The sequence below is a fragment of the Onychomys torridus genome, chromosome 14 (assembly GCF_903995425.1).
Source record: "Onychomys torridus chromosome 14, mOncTor1.1, whole genome shotgun sequence".
Lineage (NCBI taxonomy): Eukaryota > Metazoa > Chordata > Mammalia > Rodentia > Cricetidae > Onychomys > Onychomys torridus.
The window spans coordinates 40,714,650-40,730,389 of NC_050456.1; the positions used below are offsets into that span (position 1 = coordinate 40,714,650).

The following is a 15,740-nucleotide window of genomic DNA, read 5'->3' on the forward strand; positions in this document are numbered from 1 at the left end:
ATTAAATAACTAATAATACAGTTGGGTAGGAGTCAGCCTTGTCCTAGGAAAAAGCAAAAATATAGAGTGAAATGGGTGCCACATAAAACCATTTCTGCCCTTAGGGCATTCATCAATATGGAAAGTGCTGTGCAGAGATTTAGCTTTCTTGGATGCTCAGGGGACAAAAGCCAATGCAGAGAGAAAATCCAGATGTCAGGCCTGGTGAATCCTCCATCACTGTAGGCTGAGATGCCAAAGGGCTTTTTCAGGGAAACTTAAGGTGAATTAAGGTAACTTGGAACTGCTAACACCTCCCATGTCTGACATAAAGTCAGTGATGAACTTCACCCAAGGAAAACATCATCATCATCATAGGTATCAAATTGTTGTTACAAACATTTTAAATGCACAATAGCCAGCATATGATTTCCCACCAAGAAAAGAGGGAGAAACAACGGACAACAGGTCCATGAGAACATCTGCTATTAGCATCATCAAACACTAAACTACACAACTACTGTTTATTATGACCAAAGAAGTATGGATGCTTGACAGCTACAGCTGGGAACTAGAAATGGCAGAGTGAGATAGCAGATTTGAAGAGGTACCAAATACTTAGCAACTGAGAAATATACTAGTCCAAATTAAAAGCACCAATAATGCTGTTCTCTCGAGAGTGCTGTGGTGGGAAGAGAACAGGAAACACAGAACAACATGGAAGACAAACTGAAGGTATATGTACAAGCATGAGCAATAACATACACAGCCAGAGTCTGATAAAGAAGATAAAGTGTCAGCCATGTGGACATGTGACCACAGAACTTAGGAGACACAGAAATCCACACAGTGAACAAGCCCAGTAACAGCAAACATATGAACAGACAAAGCCAAAGAGAGAAATCTTACTGAGGATTAATCAAAAGAAAAGACTGGATACATCAGTAAAGCTGAATTGTTAAAAACAAACCAACCAACCAACCAAACAAAGAAGATTTGGTACAAAAGAGATATAGGCAATCTTCATGGACCAGAAGCTTCCATACTGTAAGGATACAAAATCCTTCTCAAGATCATTCATGGTCTTATGACAAGCCCCATCAAAATCCAAACAGGGTTTCCAACAGACCATATTAGAAATTCAAAGGGCTAGGACTAGATAAAATTGTCTTCTTTTTAGTTATAAGGTTTTTTAGTTATGAAGACTTATTTTAAACTTACTAAAATAATATTGTTATACTGAGAGAGAGAGATAAAGAGTTCAAATGAACAGAAGAGAAAGTCTGTAATCTGTGAATAAATTTATGATATTATTCCCACTTTATTTGTAGCAGAGGCACAAAAGCAGTATCATCGACAAAAGAACTGTTTTGGCTAATTGGGAAAACTTGACTTTGACCTCATAACATAGATACACGTCCAAATTCCAGATGGTTTGTAGACCTAAATATGAAAGGTCTAGAAGATAATGGCAGAGAATATTCTTGTGACATAGGCTACAAAAAAGAAATTAACTGAAAAGAAAAAGATAAATATATATCACTAAAATTAATAAATTATATTCATCAGGAAATTATACACACACACATATATATATATACTGTACATTTATGCATATTTACTTACTGTTCTATGTATATATGGTATTTTATAATAAACAGGCTAGATTAGTAATATATTACCAGGCCAAAGAAATGTTTACCACAACATTGTTTACAATAGCCAAGGTATGCAGGCAACCTTAAGTGTCTCTCAATGGAAAGATAATGACAGTTTGCATGCAAGCATGATAAAACACTATTCACCCTTTAAGCAGGAGGAAATCCTGTTGTTGATTAAAAACATAAACTGGGGAATGTATTAGGTAAAATAATCTTGGTAGAGACATAAATATTTCATGGTCACATTTACATATGTAAGATAAAAAATGTTGAATATATAGAAGCAGAAAGTAAAATTGGAGTAATCAGGGGCTAATTACAGGGTAGAAGACTTGGGAGATACTGAAGTGGACATCTTCCCTACACCCACTGAAAATTTTTGCAGTAGGTCATGGAGTAATCAGTGTTGTTAAATTTGCTTCTAAAACTCATTGAAAGGATAAATTTTACACCTTTGTTAATTTGGATCCAAACAGAGAAAAGCTGTAAGAAAAGGGTCCTCATGCTAAGGGTGGACTGTGGGACTTGGTATGACTATATGTGGGTAGAGAAGAGGGGCCAAGGACATTTCTCTCTCAATGCCAATAATAAGAAACAGCTCAGGCATTTGTGTGTATACATAAATGAGTGGACCATATTATGCAGACTGTTCTACAGCAGAGCACTTGCCATTCAATAACATATTGTGAACAATACTAATCCTCACTTCAGTGAGTGAGTTAGATCTAATTCATATTTCCTACTCCCTAATTACTATCCCAAATGAACACTTCATTGAGTATCTCATAGCTAAATCTTGGTTTATATTCATGGTTACTTATTCAGTTTCTTTTGACTTAAGTTTAGGAAATGTCTAGATTGAATTTCCATAAGGGTGAATTTGGTGTACATTTAAAAAAATCAAAATGAAAGAAAAACTTTGGAAAAAATTAAAAGACAAATAAAAATAGATTAAAAAGAAGCAAAATAAAATATCTAGAGTATTCTCCTGGTGATAAATCCAACTCAAATACTTTTAAATAACATTAATGTTATTAAACATAGAATGATTGTCATGCTTTACAGATACCACATAATAGCATGATGGTTGTATTTCCCTAAGTAATTTACATGTCCATTAAACATAATTATTCCTGATATAAAACTATCAACCCACATGAAAAGTAACCAAATTTGGGTCCTGATTAATTTCACACAGACAATTTTTGCTGTTTCATACACTTAGGACTTGGCTAGCAGCTAAGCTGTTTGAATTAGTTTCTGTGAATTATCATAGTGGCCTAAGAAAAGCCTACTTTGGAAATGGTCAACATTTATTGTATATTTAACATATTAACTAAAAAATAAGGTGTAAGTATCTGCTAAGTCATTTCTGTCACCTTACCTGCTCTATTTTATTCAAGATCCCAGTCTTCTTTAAAGAAGAAGTGTTATCCAGGTGCTCCTGGTGAGTCTGAAAAAACAACCTTAGGAACACAGGAAACAAAACCCATGAATGTTAGAACATGCTTTTCCACAAAGCCACACTTACTTAAGGCATCTTAAATTCTTTGCTCCATCTCTGTACATCCTATCTTTTTGTATTCAGTACTCTATGTTTTTACTCTACTGAATTAATTAATTAACATATCATTTGTTTATTCATGTATTTGAGAAGAAATGGTTGAACACTTGCCCTGTGCAAGATTTGTTCTAGGTATTAAGGACACAAAATATGTCAAATCCTTAGTCTTATGGAAATTAGATCTAGTGAGTGAGTGGTCAGAATAAAAACGACATACAAAAATTAAACTATATTTCAGATAGTATGCTATATTCCAAAGAATGCAGACTAAGGTAAGGGTATTAATACCCTGCGAACAAGAGTGTTACAAGTGACAAGTGGCCTCAGATGATCTCTACAGGGCTGACCCATGAAAGACTTCAGTGCTGGGAAGGAGCCAGCCACATACAGATCTATAAGACCTCAGGACTGGTAAGACCCAGAGACAGACTGGTATTTTTAAGATGGAAGGGTGACCTGACTGGTGGGGGGGACATGGTGATTAGATCATGCGGGGTGTTAAAGGTCAGGCAGGATTTCATATTTGATGGTGAAGGGAACCAGGAGGGACTCTTTAGAGCAGAGGGGCATCATGAATTAACCAATGCTTTGTAAAGAGGACTCTGATGTCTTTACGGAAAAAGACAAAACAGAGGAAGAACCACACTGACAGTGATAGCTGTAGTCTAACCAGGCAGGGTGATAGTAGAAAGCGGGCATATGTAGGTGTATTCATGTAGGTGGCTTGAATAAGAATGGCCTCCATGGATTCATATATTTGAATGCTTGGGATATAGGACGTGCTTCCTGTTTTAAGCCTGGAGTGTGGGGTTTATCTGGTTGAATACATCATGAGAGTCCTGTGGTTTGTGGGATTTAGAGGGATTATCCTGGCCCAAACCTAGAGCTCCTTTGCAGTGCAGACAGGAAACTCAGACTAGGTTGGTGCACTGATTGTGGGACCCGGGCTAGACCTATGGGGTTGCAGGTTATGGCGGAAGAGTAGATTTGTTTAGCACTGGAGTTGTGTTGTAGGTAGGTGGTAAGTAAAGTCTGAATTGTAGATGACTCCTAGGCTTTTGGCCTGAGAATCAAAGTCCAGGAAGCACATCCTGTATACCAGGCTAGTTCCCTCTGTCCACCTGACTTCATTCTATTGGGTCAAGGGTCACAAAATAATGGGGGACAGACCACCAAAGTCTATTTGACCAGAAGCAAACTTTATTCCAGAAATAAACAAAGGGGGAAAAAACTCACTGCAATGCACAAAAGACTATCTGCTAGCTAGGACCACAGCCAGTGTTCAGGCAATGGAGGTGGGTTCCGGCCCCCTTTTCATAGTAAGATAGAAAGCATCAGACATAGGGTGCATGCTAGGAGTCATGGAGAAACATCAGGCATGGGATGCATGCTAGAAGTCACATAGCAACATCTATTAAAAGTTAACTTTGGTCCAGGCAGTTGTTGGCTATAAGGGGCAAGGGGGTTAAAAGTTATGCCCAGGCTGTTGACAGAGGAGCTGGCTATAAGCAGAGAGCCATTGTTAGAAGATAACCTGTAGAGCTGATGACTGTCAGCTTTTATTTTTTATGTTTACAATTTCTGGACCCTTCAATTCCTCCTAAGTCACTTCCAACTTTTAGATCCAACTTACCTCTACATCTGATCTCTCCCAAACTGTTCTGCCTATAACAAACTCAGAGCTAACAAAGGAATGCTTAGATCTCATTGAAAGATACCATCAATGAGAAAGATCAAGTCGGCATCTTCTCTCCGAGACCTACCAGGCTTATCCTGAAGATAAGAAGAGGATCTGGACCAAATAAACAAGACATATGAAAAACGAACATAAAAAGTAAACAAACAAACAAAACAACCAAATGTTCAAATGATAGGCATAGATGAGGAAGTATAATCCCAAGTCAATAGAATAAACCAGATCTTCAAAAAGATCATGGAAGAAAACTTCACCAAATTAAGGAAAGATACACCTATATTGACACAGAAGCACAGAAAAGACCAAAATAAATAAATAAAATAAACAAACAAATAAGTAAGTAAAACAAGACTAGAAAAGAGAATTGCCATGGCATATCATAGTTAAAATACTAACTATCCATAACAAAGAAGTGTATTGAAAGCTACCAGAGAAAAAACACAAGTCACATATAAAGGAAAATCCATCAGAATAGCAGCTGATTTCTCAATGGAAACTCTGAAAGCCAGAAGAGTCTAGAAAAATGCATTTCAAGTTCTAAAAGACCACAAATGCCAACCTAGACTAACATAACCAGCAAAACTATATGCTATAATTAAAAGAGAAAGAAAAACTAACCTAAACCTAACCACAACCTAAACAGCCTAAAAAATATCTGTATCCAACAAAACAAACAGAAAGAAAATGTAGAAAGCATTATATTGGTCTAAAGAGAGAAATGAGTCTTTGAAGTAGAGAGATTGTGGAAAGAAATACAGAGCCGGAGTGACTAAAACACAAAATACCTCTGAGAAAACAAGCAGTAACACCAAAACCCACAATGACCACAATTAACACACACATCTCAACAATAGCTTTAAATATCAATGGCCTCAATTCTCCAATAAAAAGAAACGGGCTGGTTGAATGGATCAGGAAAAAAAAATCCATCTATCTGTTGCCTACAAGAAACACATCTTAGTTTTAAAGAGAGGCACTGCCTTAGAGGAAAGGGATAGAAAAAAGTACTCAAATCAGATGGGAATGGGAAGAAAGTATATGTCACTATCCTAACCAACATCTGATAAAATAGATCTCAAACTAATACTAATCAGAGGAGATCAAGAAGGACACTTCATTCTAATCAAGAGAACAGTTAACCAAGAAAACATTTCTATCCTAAACACATATGCAGGTCATCTAGACAAAAAAGAAACAACAATAACATCAACAAAAAAAAAACCAGAATTAATTGCCATCATACATAAAATGGACCCTACAGAATGGTCTATCCAAACACCAAAGAATACACATTCTACTTAGCAGTATGTGGAAGCTTTTCTAAAACAGACTACATCCTGGGACACAAAACAAATCATTACAAACACATAAGGATCAAAATCAGTCCTTGAATCTTATCTGATCATAATACAATAAAACTTAGAATTGACAGCAAAAACAAAAACAAAAACAATTTTTAAAAAGTCTCCTAGTAATTTGCAAACTCATGGAGATTAAACAACTCATTACTGAATGCTAAATGGATCAAAGAAGAAATCAAGAAAGAAAAAACTTCCTGGGATTAAATGAAAATGAAAACACAATACCACAAAACTCTGGGCCACATTGAAAGCTTTCTCCTACAAAGAAAATATATAGCTCTAAGTGCCAGCATTTAAAAAATCAGAAAGAGCATAAATAAATGTCTTAAAGATGCAACTCAAAAAGCTGGAAAAACAAGAGCAAAAAGAAGTAAAAAATCAGAGTAGAAATCAATGAAATAGAAACAAAGAAAATAATACAAAGAACCAACAAATGTAAGAGCTGATTCACTGAGAAGAGAAACGAAATTGACAGATCTTTGACACAACTGACCAAAAGAAAGAAAAGGAGGGATCAAATTAACAGAATAAAAAATGAACAGGGAAACATTACAACAGACACCAAAGAAATCCGTAGCATTGTACATGAATATTTTAAAAATCTGTACTCTATAAAGCTGCAAAACCTAAAAGAAATGGATGAATTTTGAGATTCAGCCCAACCCCCTAAACCAAGAGGAAGTAAACACCCTAAAATAGACCCATAACAAAGCAGGAGATTGAAACGATAATAAAAGGCCTTCCAGATATAACAAAGTAAAACACAACAAACTGCAAGGGCCAGATGGATTCATAGCATAGTCCAACAAACATTCCAAGAAGTTCTACAGTCAATCTTCCTTAAACTATTTAAAAAAGAATATAACAGGAAGAGCAGTTCCAAACCCCACAAAACCAATATTACTCTAATACCCAAAGCAAGTAAAGACACAGCAAAAAACTATAGGCCAATATTCTTGCTGAACACAGACTCTAAAGTACTCAATAAAATACTTAAAACAACAATGCAGACATATGCTAAAAAGATTATCCACTATGGCCAAGTTGGCTTTATCCCTGAAAGGCAGGGATGCTTCAACATATGAAAGTCAATACATTTATTAAACCACATAAATGGACTTAAAGAAACAAAAAGGCACATGATCATGACGATAGATGCAAAAAAAGCCTTTGACAAAAATCCAACACGCCTTCCCAGTGAAAGTCCTAGAGAATGTCGGGCTAGAAGAACCATGCCTCAGAATAACAAAAGTGGTGTATGAGAAATCCACATCCAACATCATCCTGAATGGAGAAAAGCTTGAAGTCAGGAACAGGATAAGGACATCCCCATCCCCATTCCTTTCCAACACTGTACTAGAAGTACTAGCTGGAGCAATGAGGCAAGGGAAGGAAACTGAAGGGGTACAGACAGGGAAAGAAGTCTAACTACCCCTATTTGTAGACGGTATGATACATTAAAGATCATGAAAATTCTACCAGAAAACTTCCAGGAAACGGTAAATAAATTTGGTGATGTGGCAGGATACAGAATCAACTTGTACGCATCATTAGCTTTTCTATACAACAGCAGACAGACAAGAGACCTTGGACACACTCCCATTCACAAGAGCTTCAAGAAAAATAAATTATCTAGAAATAAACCTAACTAAGGAAATGCAGGACTTATACAATGAAAACTTTAAACCTCTGAAGAAAGAGATAGATAAAGACAATGGAAAATGGAAAGACATCCCATGCTCATGGATTGATAGAATTAATATTGTGAAAATGTCCATTTTAACCAAAAGCTGTTTACAGACTAGATGCAATCCCAATTAAAATCCCTATCTCGTTCTTTGAAGAAATAGAAAAAAAAAACTATCCTAAAATTAATATGGAACCACAAAGAAACCAGGACAGCCAAAACAATCCTGAGCAGAAAGAGAAATCCTGAAGAGAATACAATTCCAGATCTTACGATACATTACAAAGCCATAGTAATAAAGGCACTATGGTACTGGCACGGAAACTTATGTGGACTAAAGAAACAGAAGTGAAGACTCAAACATGAGCTCGTGTAATTTCAAACACTCAATATTTGACAAAGACACCAAAAATGTAAGCTGGAGAAAAAGAAAGCATCTTCAACAAATGGTGCTGGGAAAACTGCATGTTCACATATAGCAGAATGAAGTTAGACCTATACCCATCACCTTGCACAAACACTAACTACAAATGGACCAAAGACCTAAACATGAAACCTAAAACACTGAAACTTCTAGAAGAAAACATAGGCAAACTTTATATGATATAGGTGTAGGAAAGGATTTAATGAACAGGACTCCATTTGCCTAAGAATTAAAGCCAACAGTCAACAAGTGGGGCTTCAAGAGATTAAAAAACTCCTACAACCAAAGAAACAACCAGTCAGGTGAAGAGGAAGCCCACAGAATGGAGAATGTATAGAATTTTCAAAAATCTAAAAATAAATCAGCCATATGATAATACTAGTCTTTGGCATATGCCCAGAGAACTCAAGAGTCCACTCCACAGATGCTTGCTTGGCCTTATTCGTTGCTGCTCTGTTCACAATAGCTAAGAAATGGAATAAACCTCAATGTCCTTCAACCAATGAATGAATAGTGAACATGTGGTACCTATACACTATGGAATACTACCCAGCTGTAAATAAAAACGAAATCATGAACTTGGTGGGTAAACAGAGGGAACTAGAATAATATTATATTAAGTGAATAATTGAAAGATCCCGACCAAGAAGGACAAATGCTGCATGTTCTCCCTCATTGGAGGCTCCTAGCTCTGACTCTTTAGATATGAGGAGCTTGCAGGGTTTCTAAGGGACAGGGCCCAGCCCAGGTGTAAGGTCATTGGGACTGGAGGCCACAGTCTGTCTTCCTATTTGCCTGCTTCCTGTGTTGTAAATGGGTTCTCTGTCATAAACTATTCTCACAATGTATGTCTATACGTGGCAAGGCAATGGGGCTGTCTGACCATGATCTGTGACCTCTACAACTGTGAGCTAGATCACTATACCAGGTATTTTGTTAAGATGACAAAAAAAGCTGACTAATTGGCATCTCAAGTGCTTCAGTAAAAATAAAGCGTCACACTTACAGTTTTTCCTCTATGTTTGTACAAACTTTCTTCATGTCTTCTACCTTTCTCTCCCAAATGGCTAATGATTCCTGTAGTCGTGTCATCTCTAAATTGTGATCAGTAAGCATCTATTGAAAAGTCAGCAAAAATGCAAAAATATGGCATCCAGTCATCAGCAAACGATTCACAAGAGCAATTCAGGTTCTCTAAGGATTTTACGCATCAATCATACAATGTTTATGGTGGGGCCACACTTTAGTCAGAAAGAGTCATTTTTGTGACTTTTTTTTTTTTAAAAATAAACTCAACTTGGCCAAAAAAAAAAAAAAACCCAATTCTGAAACAATACGAAAACATAAAATTTGGTGGGGGCAATGACTAAATACAATAGTGAGTATATGTGCATATGTGTGTGTGTAAGTATGTGCATGCATGTGTACATATCTCCTCTAACAAACGCCTTTGAATTCATCAGGATATAACTGTATCAGTCATTCTCTAGGTGACTGGTGTTTTACCACTTCGGGGACAGATATTAATTTAGTAACTCCCTAGAAAGTCACCCAACAGAGTAAAAGCTATGCAAAGCGGTGTCTTCCTCTACAGCACCCTGAGACTGACTTTAGGAACATGGGTCCAGCATTGACTGACATTCTAGACCAGCCATCACAATCAGCAGAATGTTGAAAGGATTCTTATCCGTTATCAGGGCTGATGTTCATCGCCCAAGTTTACATTTTCCAGTTTGGGTTTCATCAATCTTACATGCCAGCAAAACTGATGGGCCTAATTAATATTCACTGTCTCCAGCCCTCAGCCACCCATGCTTGAAGAATCACAGTCAGTTCTTTTTCTGCCAACATTCCACCAGTTTGGCCTGGCCAAAGAGGTGTCTAAATTGAGGATTCCACATGCACGTTAGTCTGTACTTTCCTGTGGTCTCAGTCTATACTTTGGGAATCTCTACAAAAATCCACTCTACTAGGCAATATTGCACTTCCCCCCCCTCCCCACTCCCATTTAATAGGTTGGTACCTCAAATTTTAATTTCAGGTCTATGTGACACTCAAGTCTGGGGATGGCAGGGGGTGCAGCAGGCTCTGGGGGGAGATTGTTACTGCTGCAAATTGACCTGAGACATCTTGGAGTCTACTTTTAAAGCTTACATTTAATTTTCCCAAACTCTACTTGTGGAGTGCTTCCTCATACTTTGGGAGGCTCAAAGTGGAGGTGAGCTTGGGCATGCAGATGAAACAATGCTCTGCATAGCAACTTTCTTAAGCCTAGTCTGACCTCTGCATCTTTGCCATGTGGAAATCTAAAAACAGATAATGGTCTCTTCAAACACATATATGTGAGAAAAGTATTTTAGTTCACCAATGTTGTAAAAAATTAGATGTCATAATGGACATATCAAAATTAAGGCTAGCATGTGCACCTCATGTAACATATGATGGAATTAGTGAAACATGGAGAAAAGTGTGCTGTTTCCCTGTAACTGCTATATTGTGTGGTTTTGCCAGTGATTTCAAATATATTATAGGCCCATTCACTCAACTAATTGTGGTAAAACATTATCAGGCATTAATATATATTTTGGTAGTTCTACATGCAGCTTTTAAGATCATGTTCAAAGTATTTTAGTCCATCAAATACAGTTTGAACATGTTATAACACTTTAAAGGAGGCATCAGGAAATGTTAACATGCCATTGACATCCTCTCAGAAGAGGAGGAAGATAAATAAACTTTAAGAAACAAACAGGTATGCTCAGATTGGGCTAAGGTGTTTGTTTTTTCTTACCACTGTGCTGGTGGTAACTGTTTGCTTCATTTTTATGATTTTATTCTGTAGTCTGGTCAGTTCTTTCTTCTTACCATATGTTTCCTTTCTGCTTGCTTCACAGGATTGCTTAAACTCTTTCATCTAGAGTGACAATAAGAAGCCAATTAAAAAGTCTATTAGCACACCAGAGTTGAGAAAGACCTTTCAGCTTGTCAGCCTAATTCATGTTTAATTTAAAAGCACCATTTTTCCACCTAACTAAACTAACACTTTCAAAGAAAATGAACCGAATCTAGGGTTTGCTTGTTTCCAGGTGTTAAAGACAAACACACACAGCCTACGGGGCAAACTTCAGCTCTACATTATCGAGATGGTGCACTTACAGGAGCAACGTGGTAGGGACCACTGCTAAGAAAGGATAAAAGCATCCTGCCGCTGGAGAGACTTGCTGCGACATCACAGCAATGGGTACCACACTACTGTACATTAAGTAGAGAAGGAGAATGAAGGAGGTAATCGCTTGTTTGAAACCCCAGTTCACATTCCCTAATGGAGAATAAAACTCAACTAAAGATAGAGAGTACAAAGTCACTGGAGACAAGGCAGTTTAGGGTCTTGGACAATTTTTCCTTCGTTTACCCCAGTCAATTATCTGGCCACGTGTCAGACTCTAGGGAAATGAGTGATGCTTATTAAAATCAAACCTGTTTATTATTGGCTGTTTTTTACTCTTTACTCTTTGAGGGCCCCGCCATCCAGCTCACAAATAAATCACACATAGAGACTTTTTCTTGCTTATAAATGCCCGGCCTTAGCTTGGCTTATGTCTAGCTAGCTTTCCTTAATTTAAATTATCCCATCTACCTTTTGCCTCTGGGCATTTCTTTACTTGCTTCTGTATATCTTACTTTCATATTTACACCGTGGCTGGCTATGTGGCTGTGTAGCTGGCCCCTAGTGTCCTCCTTTTCTTGTTCTCTTGCTCCTCCTTCTTTTCCTCCTTCTATTTATCATCTCTGCCTGCCAGCCCCTCCTGTCTTTTCTCTTGCCTTGCTTGTGCCTGTTCATCTCTTTATTAGACCAATCAGGAGTTTTAGACAGGCACACTAACACAGCTTCACAGAGTTAAACAAATGCAACATGAAAGGATGCAACACATCTTTGCATCATTAAACAAATGTCCCATAGTATAAACAAATGTAACACATCTTAAAATAATATTCTACAACACCTTTTTTGTCAGCAAATGGAAAGAAGGAGGCAATAAATGAGCAGAGAGGCATAAGAAAGCATAGAGAATGAAAACTCTGTGAACGCTTATGTCTGGCTGTCTTTTGATAGAAGCCACCTGCCACTTTTTTTTTTTTCAGTGTTATCTATTCTGAATGAACGTGACCATAATCAATATCTATATACCAGAGTACAGATACATATGAGTGAAACTTGGTGATAGATACATTTTGTTGAAATTTAGGGGGAAAACACCATAAAATTTAAAAAAAGCAATGTAATAAATTAATCATCCTTCTTCCCTTCCCATTAAATGTTATGTCATTTAAGCGCAAGTTTGACTTCCTGTGTCTGAAGGTGGAAACTGGTGGCTCAGGGTGAAAAATGCAGAAAGTCCCTAAGCCTATGCCCATTCCCACTTTGGGAAAGATACAACAAAAGCTCAGTTTCCATCTTGGGTGCAGCTCCTTTCTGTAGGGGAAGAATGCAGATGGATCTACCTTTCCCAGAGCCACCAAGGCACAGTGAGAAATAAAAGACCCTAAGCAGTGGGACAGTGACCTCAATTAATATAGCAGAGCCACCTCTGCTTCTGACCTTGAAAAGTTGTTAGCCTCATAATACAGTCTTTCCCTTGGGTTTTGGTTTATGGATACAAATTTAAAGACAATTTTGTTATACTAGATGCATATTTCTACTCTTGTTTAAGGTTTATGTTTATGCAGCTCATTTAAAAATGTAATATATAATTAAAAATACAGATTAATAGTCATGTATAATAGTCAAACTTATAGCCATACTCATTAGGTTTTTTAGGTATACAAAGATATATTTCAATTTGTCAGGTAATCTTCAAACACTTCAAAGACCTATAGAATATGGCATTTAAAATGTTTTAAGAATGTAGACTTTTCTCAACAGTGAGACACTTCTGCTCCTGGCAGCACCAATTACTTCAAAGAGGATGATCAGCATCAAAGAAACTCCTTATGGAGTTTGCTTTCAATGTGGAAAAAGCTAGCCATCTGGATAAGAAACTGCTCCTGCCTGGACTGCTTCACAGTATGTTGTGTAAACTGGACATGCAGGACCCACAAAAAAATGACCACTGAACTTTGTAAAAACAAAGCGGGATGGTCCTTCAGGTCCCAGCTTCACAGAAGAAACTGCCAGACATTCTGCAGGACACAGAGGAAAGTGTCAGATGAACTTTGCCAAAATAGGCAGGACAGTCCTTCAAATTTCCTGATGCACTGTAAAGTCTGCCAGTTACTCTAGGTCTGTTGGCTGAAGATGGATGCCCTGATATTACAAAAGAACTTTGGGTGACTGTCCAGGCACCTAGATGTCTCTTTCATTTCTAGAGTTTTGAAGGCTGCTTGCAATGCACTTCCTGTTTACTCAGGTAATATTATGTCCTTCTGGGGTCTTTGATGAAGTTGAAGACTGAATAGTTATAATTATAGTTTTCCTTAGTTATAATAAAAGGTAAATTAGATATGAAATGTTAGGCTCACAAAAATAAGATAAATGATAGAATATTTTCTTTAATTTTGCCAAATACAAATAGACTATGTATTGTTACTGTAATTCTTGCTTGATAACTGTTTTTGTTATATGTAATTTTACTAGGTTAAAGTTAAAAACTTCCTTTTTGATTGGACAGAAAAGGGGGAATGCTGTGGGATGTCTTTCTGTATGCTGTGAATATATTTTATTACCATTGGTTAATAAAGAAGCTGCTTTGGCCTATAGCAAGGCAGGATAGAGCCAGGTGGGAAACACAAGCAGAGATACAGGGAGGAGAAGGGTAGAGTCGGGAGAAGCTGCCAGCCAGCTGCCAGAGGAGCAAGATTCTTAGAGCACACAAGACATGGCAAAACATAGATTAACAGATATGGGTTAATTTAAGTTGTAAGAGCCAGCTAGTAACAAGCCTGAGCAATAGGCCAAATGGTTTGTAACTAATATAAAGCCTCTGAGTGATTATTTGTAAAGTGGCTACAGGGCCAGGTAGGGCAGAAAAGCCTCCATTTACAATGCAGTTTGATTTTTGTGCACTGGAGTCTGGCAGCCCCTCTGGAGGTGACTCCTGCCTCAGGTTGCTGCCGCTGGCATGGCAGGTGTTCTGCCTGCCTCCTAGGTTCTGTGCATATGGAAGTGGAACTTGGTAATATGGTGGCCAATTCCTCATCGCTGCATTTGCATGAGGCCACTACAGAGACATGGACCCTGCCCTGTATTCTGTGCTCTGAACTGAAGGTACTATGAACTGAGTATCTTTTCCTAGAGGCTCCAAAACAAGCAAGCAACCAACCAAATACAACCGTGAGTTTCTCACGCCCCTGTTGGAGAATATTAGTTTAAGGTGTGTTCCTTTTGTTGGTGTTGCATTTGTTTAACTCTGTGAAGCTGTGTTACTCTGCCTAAAACACCTGATGGTCTAATAAAGAGCTGAATGGCCAATAGCAAGGCAGGAGAAAGGACAGGTGTGGCTGGCAGGCAGAGAGGATGTATAGAGGGAGAAATCTGGGAGGAAAAGAAGATTAGGAGGAGCACATTGCGGCAGCCACCCAGCTGCACAGCAAGCCATGGAGTGAGAAATAATGAAAGGAAAAAGCCCAGAGGCAAAAGCTAGATGGGATAATTTAAGAAAAGCTGGCAAGCAACAAGCCAAGCTAAGGCTGGGCATTCATAATTAAGAAGCCTCAGTGTGAGGTTTGTTTGGGAGCTGAGTGACAGACCCCCTTGTAGTGGGGAGCTGTTCCAGCTTTGACCTGGAAGTACTACCCCTAGTGAGGGTCCTGGTAACTGCCATGCCTACCTATGACCTGCCCCTGGGGCAGGACGAAGTCGGGAGCCCTGAAGACCCCAGATTCGGATATGCCAGGTCTCTTGGTTCCTGGTGATCCTGGATGCTGGATGGTAGACCGAGCAGAGTTCTCCAGAGCACACCGCCGGGCTGCACCTCACCTCTCCTGCATCCTATAACCAACCCCATTACTGGCTGTAAGTTACCCCAAAATAGACCTCCTTTTTAACTACATGGAGTTGCCTTACTAAACCCCACAATACCCCGCAAAAGAGCAAAAACAACCAAAAAAAAAAATCCCATTTCCTGCCTCAGATTCAAGATAATTCTGAATTTAAAAAGAATAAATCCTACCACTTACCTGGGTAGCCAACTGGTCTTTCTTTTCGTAATACTCTATTCTATGTTTTTCCATCAACTCACTCGCCTCTTGCATACATTGATTTTGGAGCACTATTTCTTCTTTCTCAAAGTTTATTCTGGTGTAGGTGTCGTTGATATAAATAGTAGCCGCGGCTTTCTCTTCCAGGGTTTGGTTCAGCAATAGGACAAA

At 38.1% G+C, this 15,740-nt stretch overlaps 1 protein-coding gene across 1 annotated transcript in view; it reads right to left on the bottom strand.

Annotated features, from left to right (window-relative positions):
- Positions 1–15,740, bottom strand: part of Ccdc175 (coiled-coil domain containing 175) — a 63,838-nt gene that overhangs the window by 35,116 nt on the left and 12,982 nt on the right. The window contains exons 5-8 of the mRNA XM_036205630.1: positions 15,549–15,740; positions 11,164–11,286; positions 9,379–9,488; positions 3,025–3,106 (exon numbers count right to left, since the gene is read on the bottom strand). The exon at positions 15,549–15,740 is cut by the window's right edge and continues 37 nt beyond it. Of these exons, the coding sequence (XP_036061523.1) occupies positions 3,025–3,106; positions 9,379–9,488; positions 11,164–11,286; positions 15,549–15,740 (507 nt within the window). The remainder of the gene's footprint in view (positions 1–3,024; positions 3,107–9,378; positions 9,489–11,163; positions 11,287–15,548) is intronic.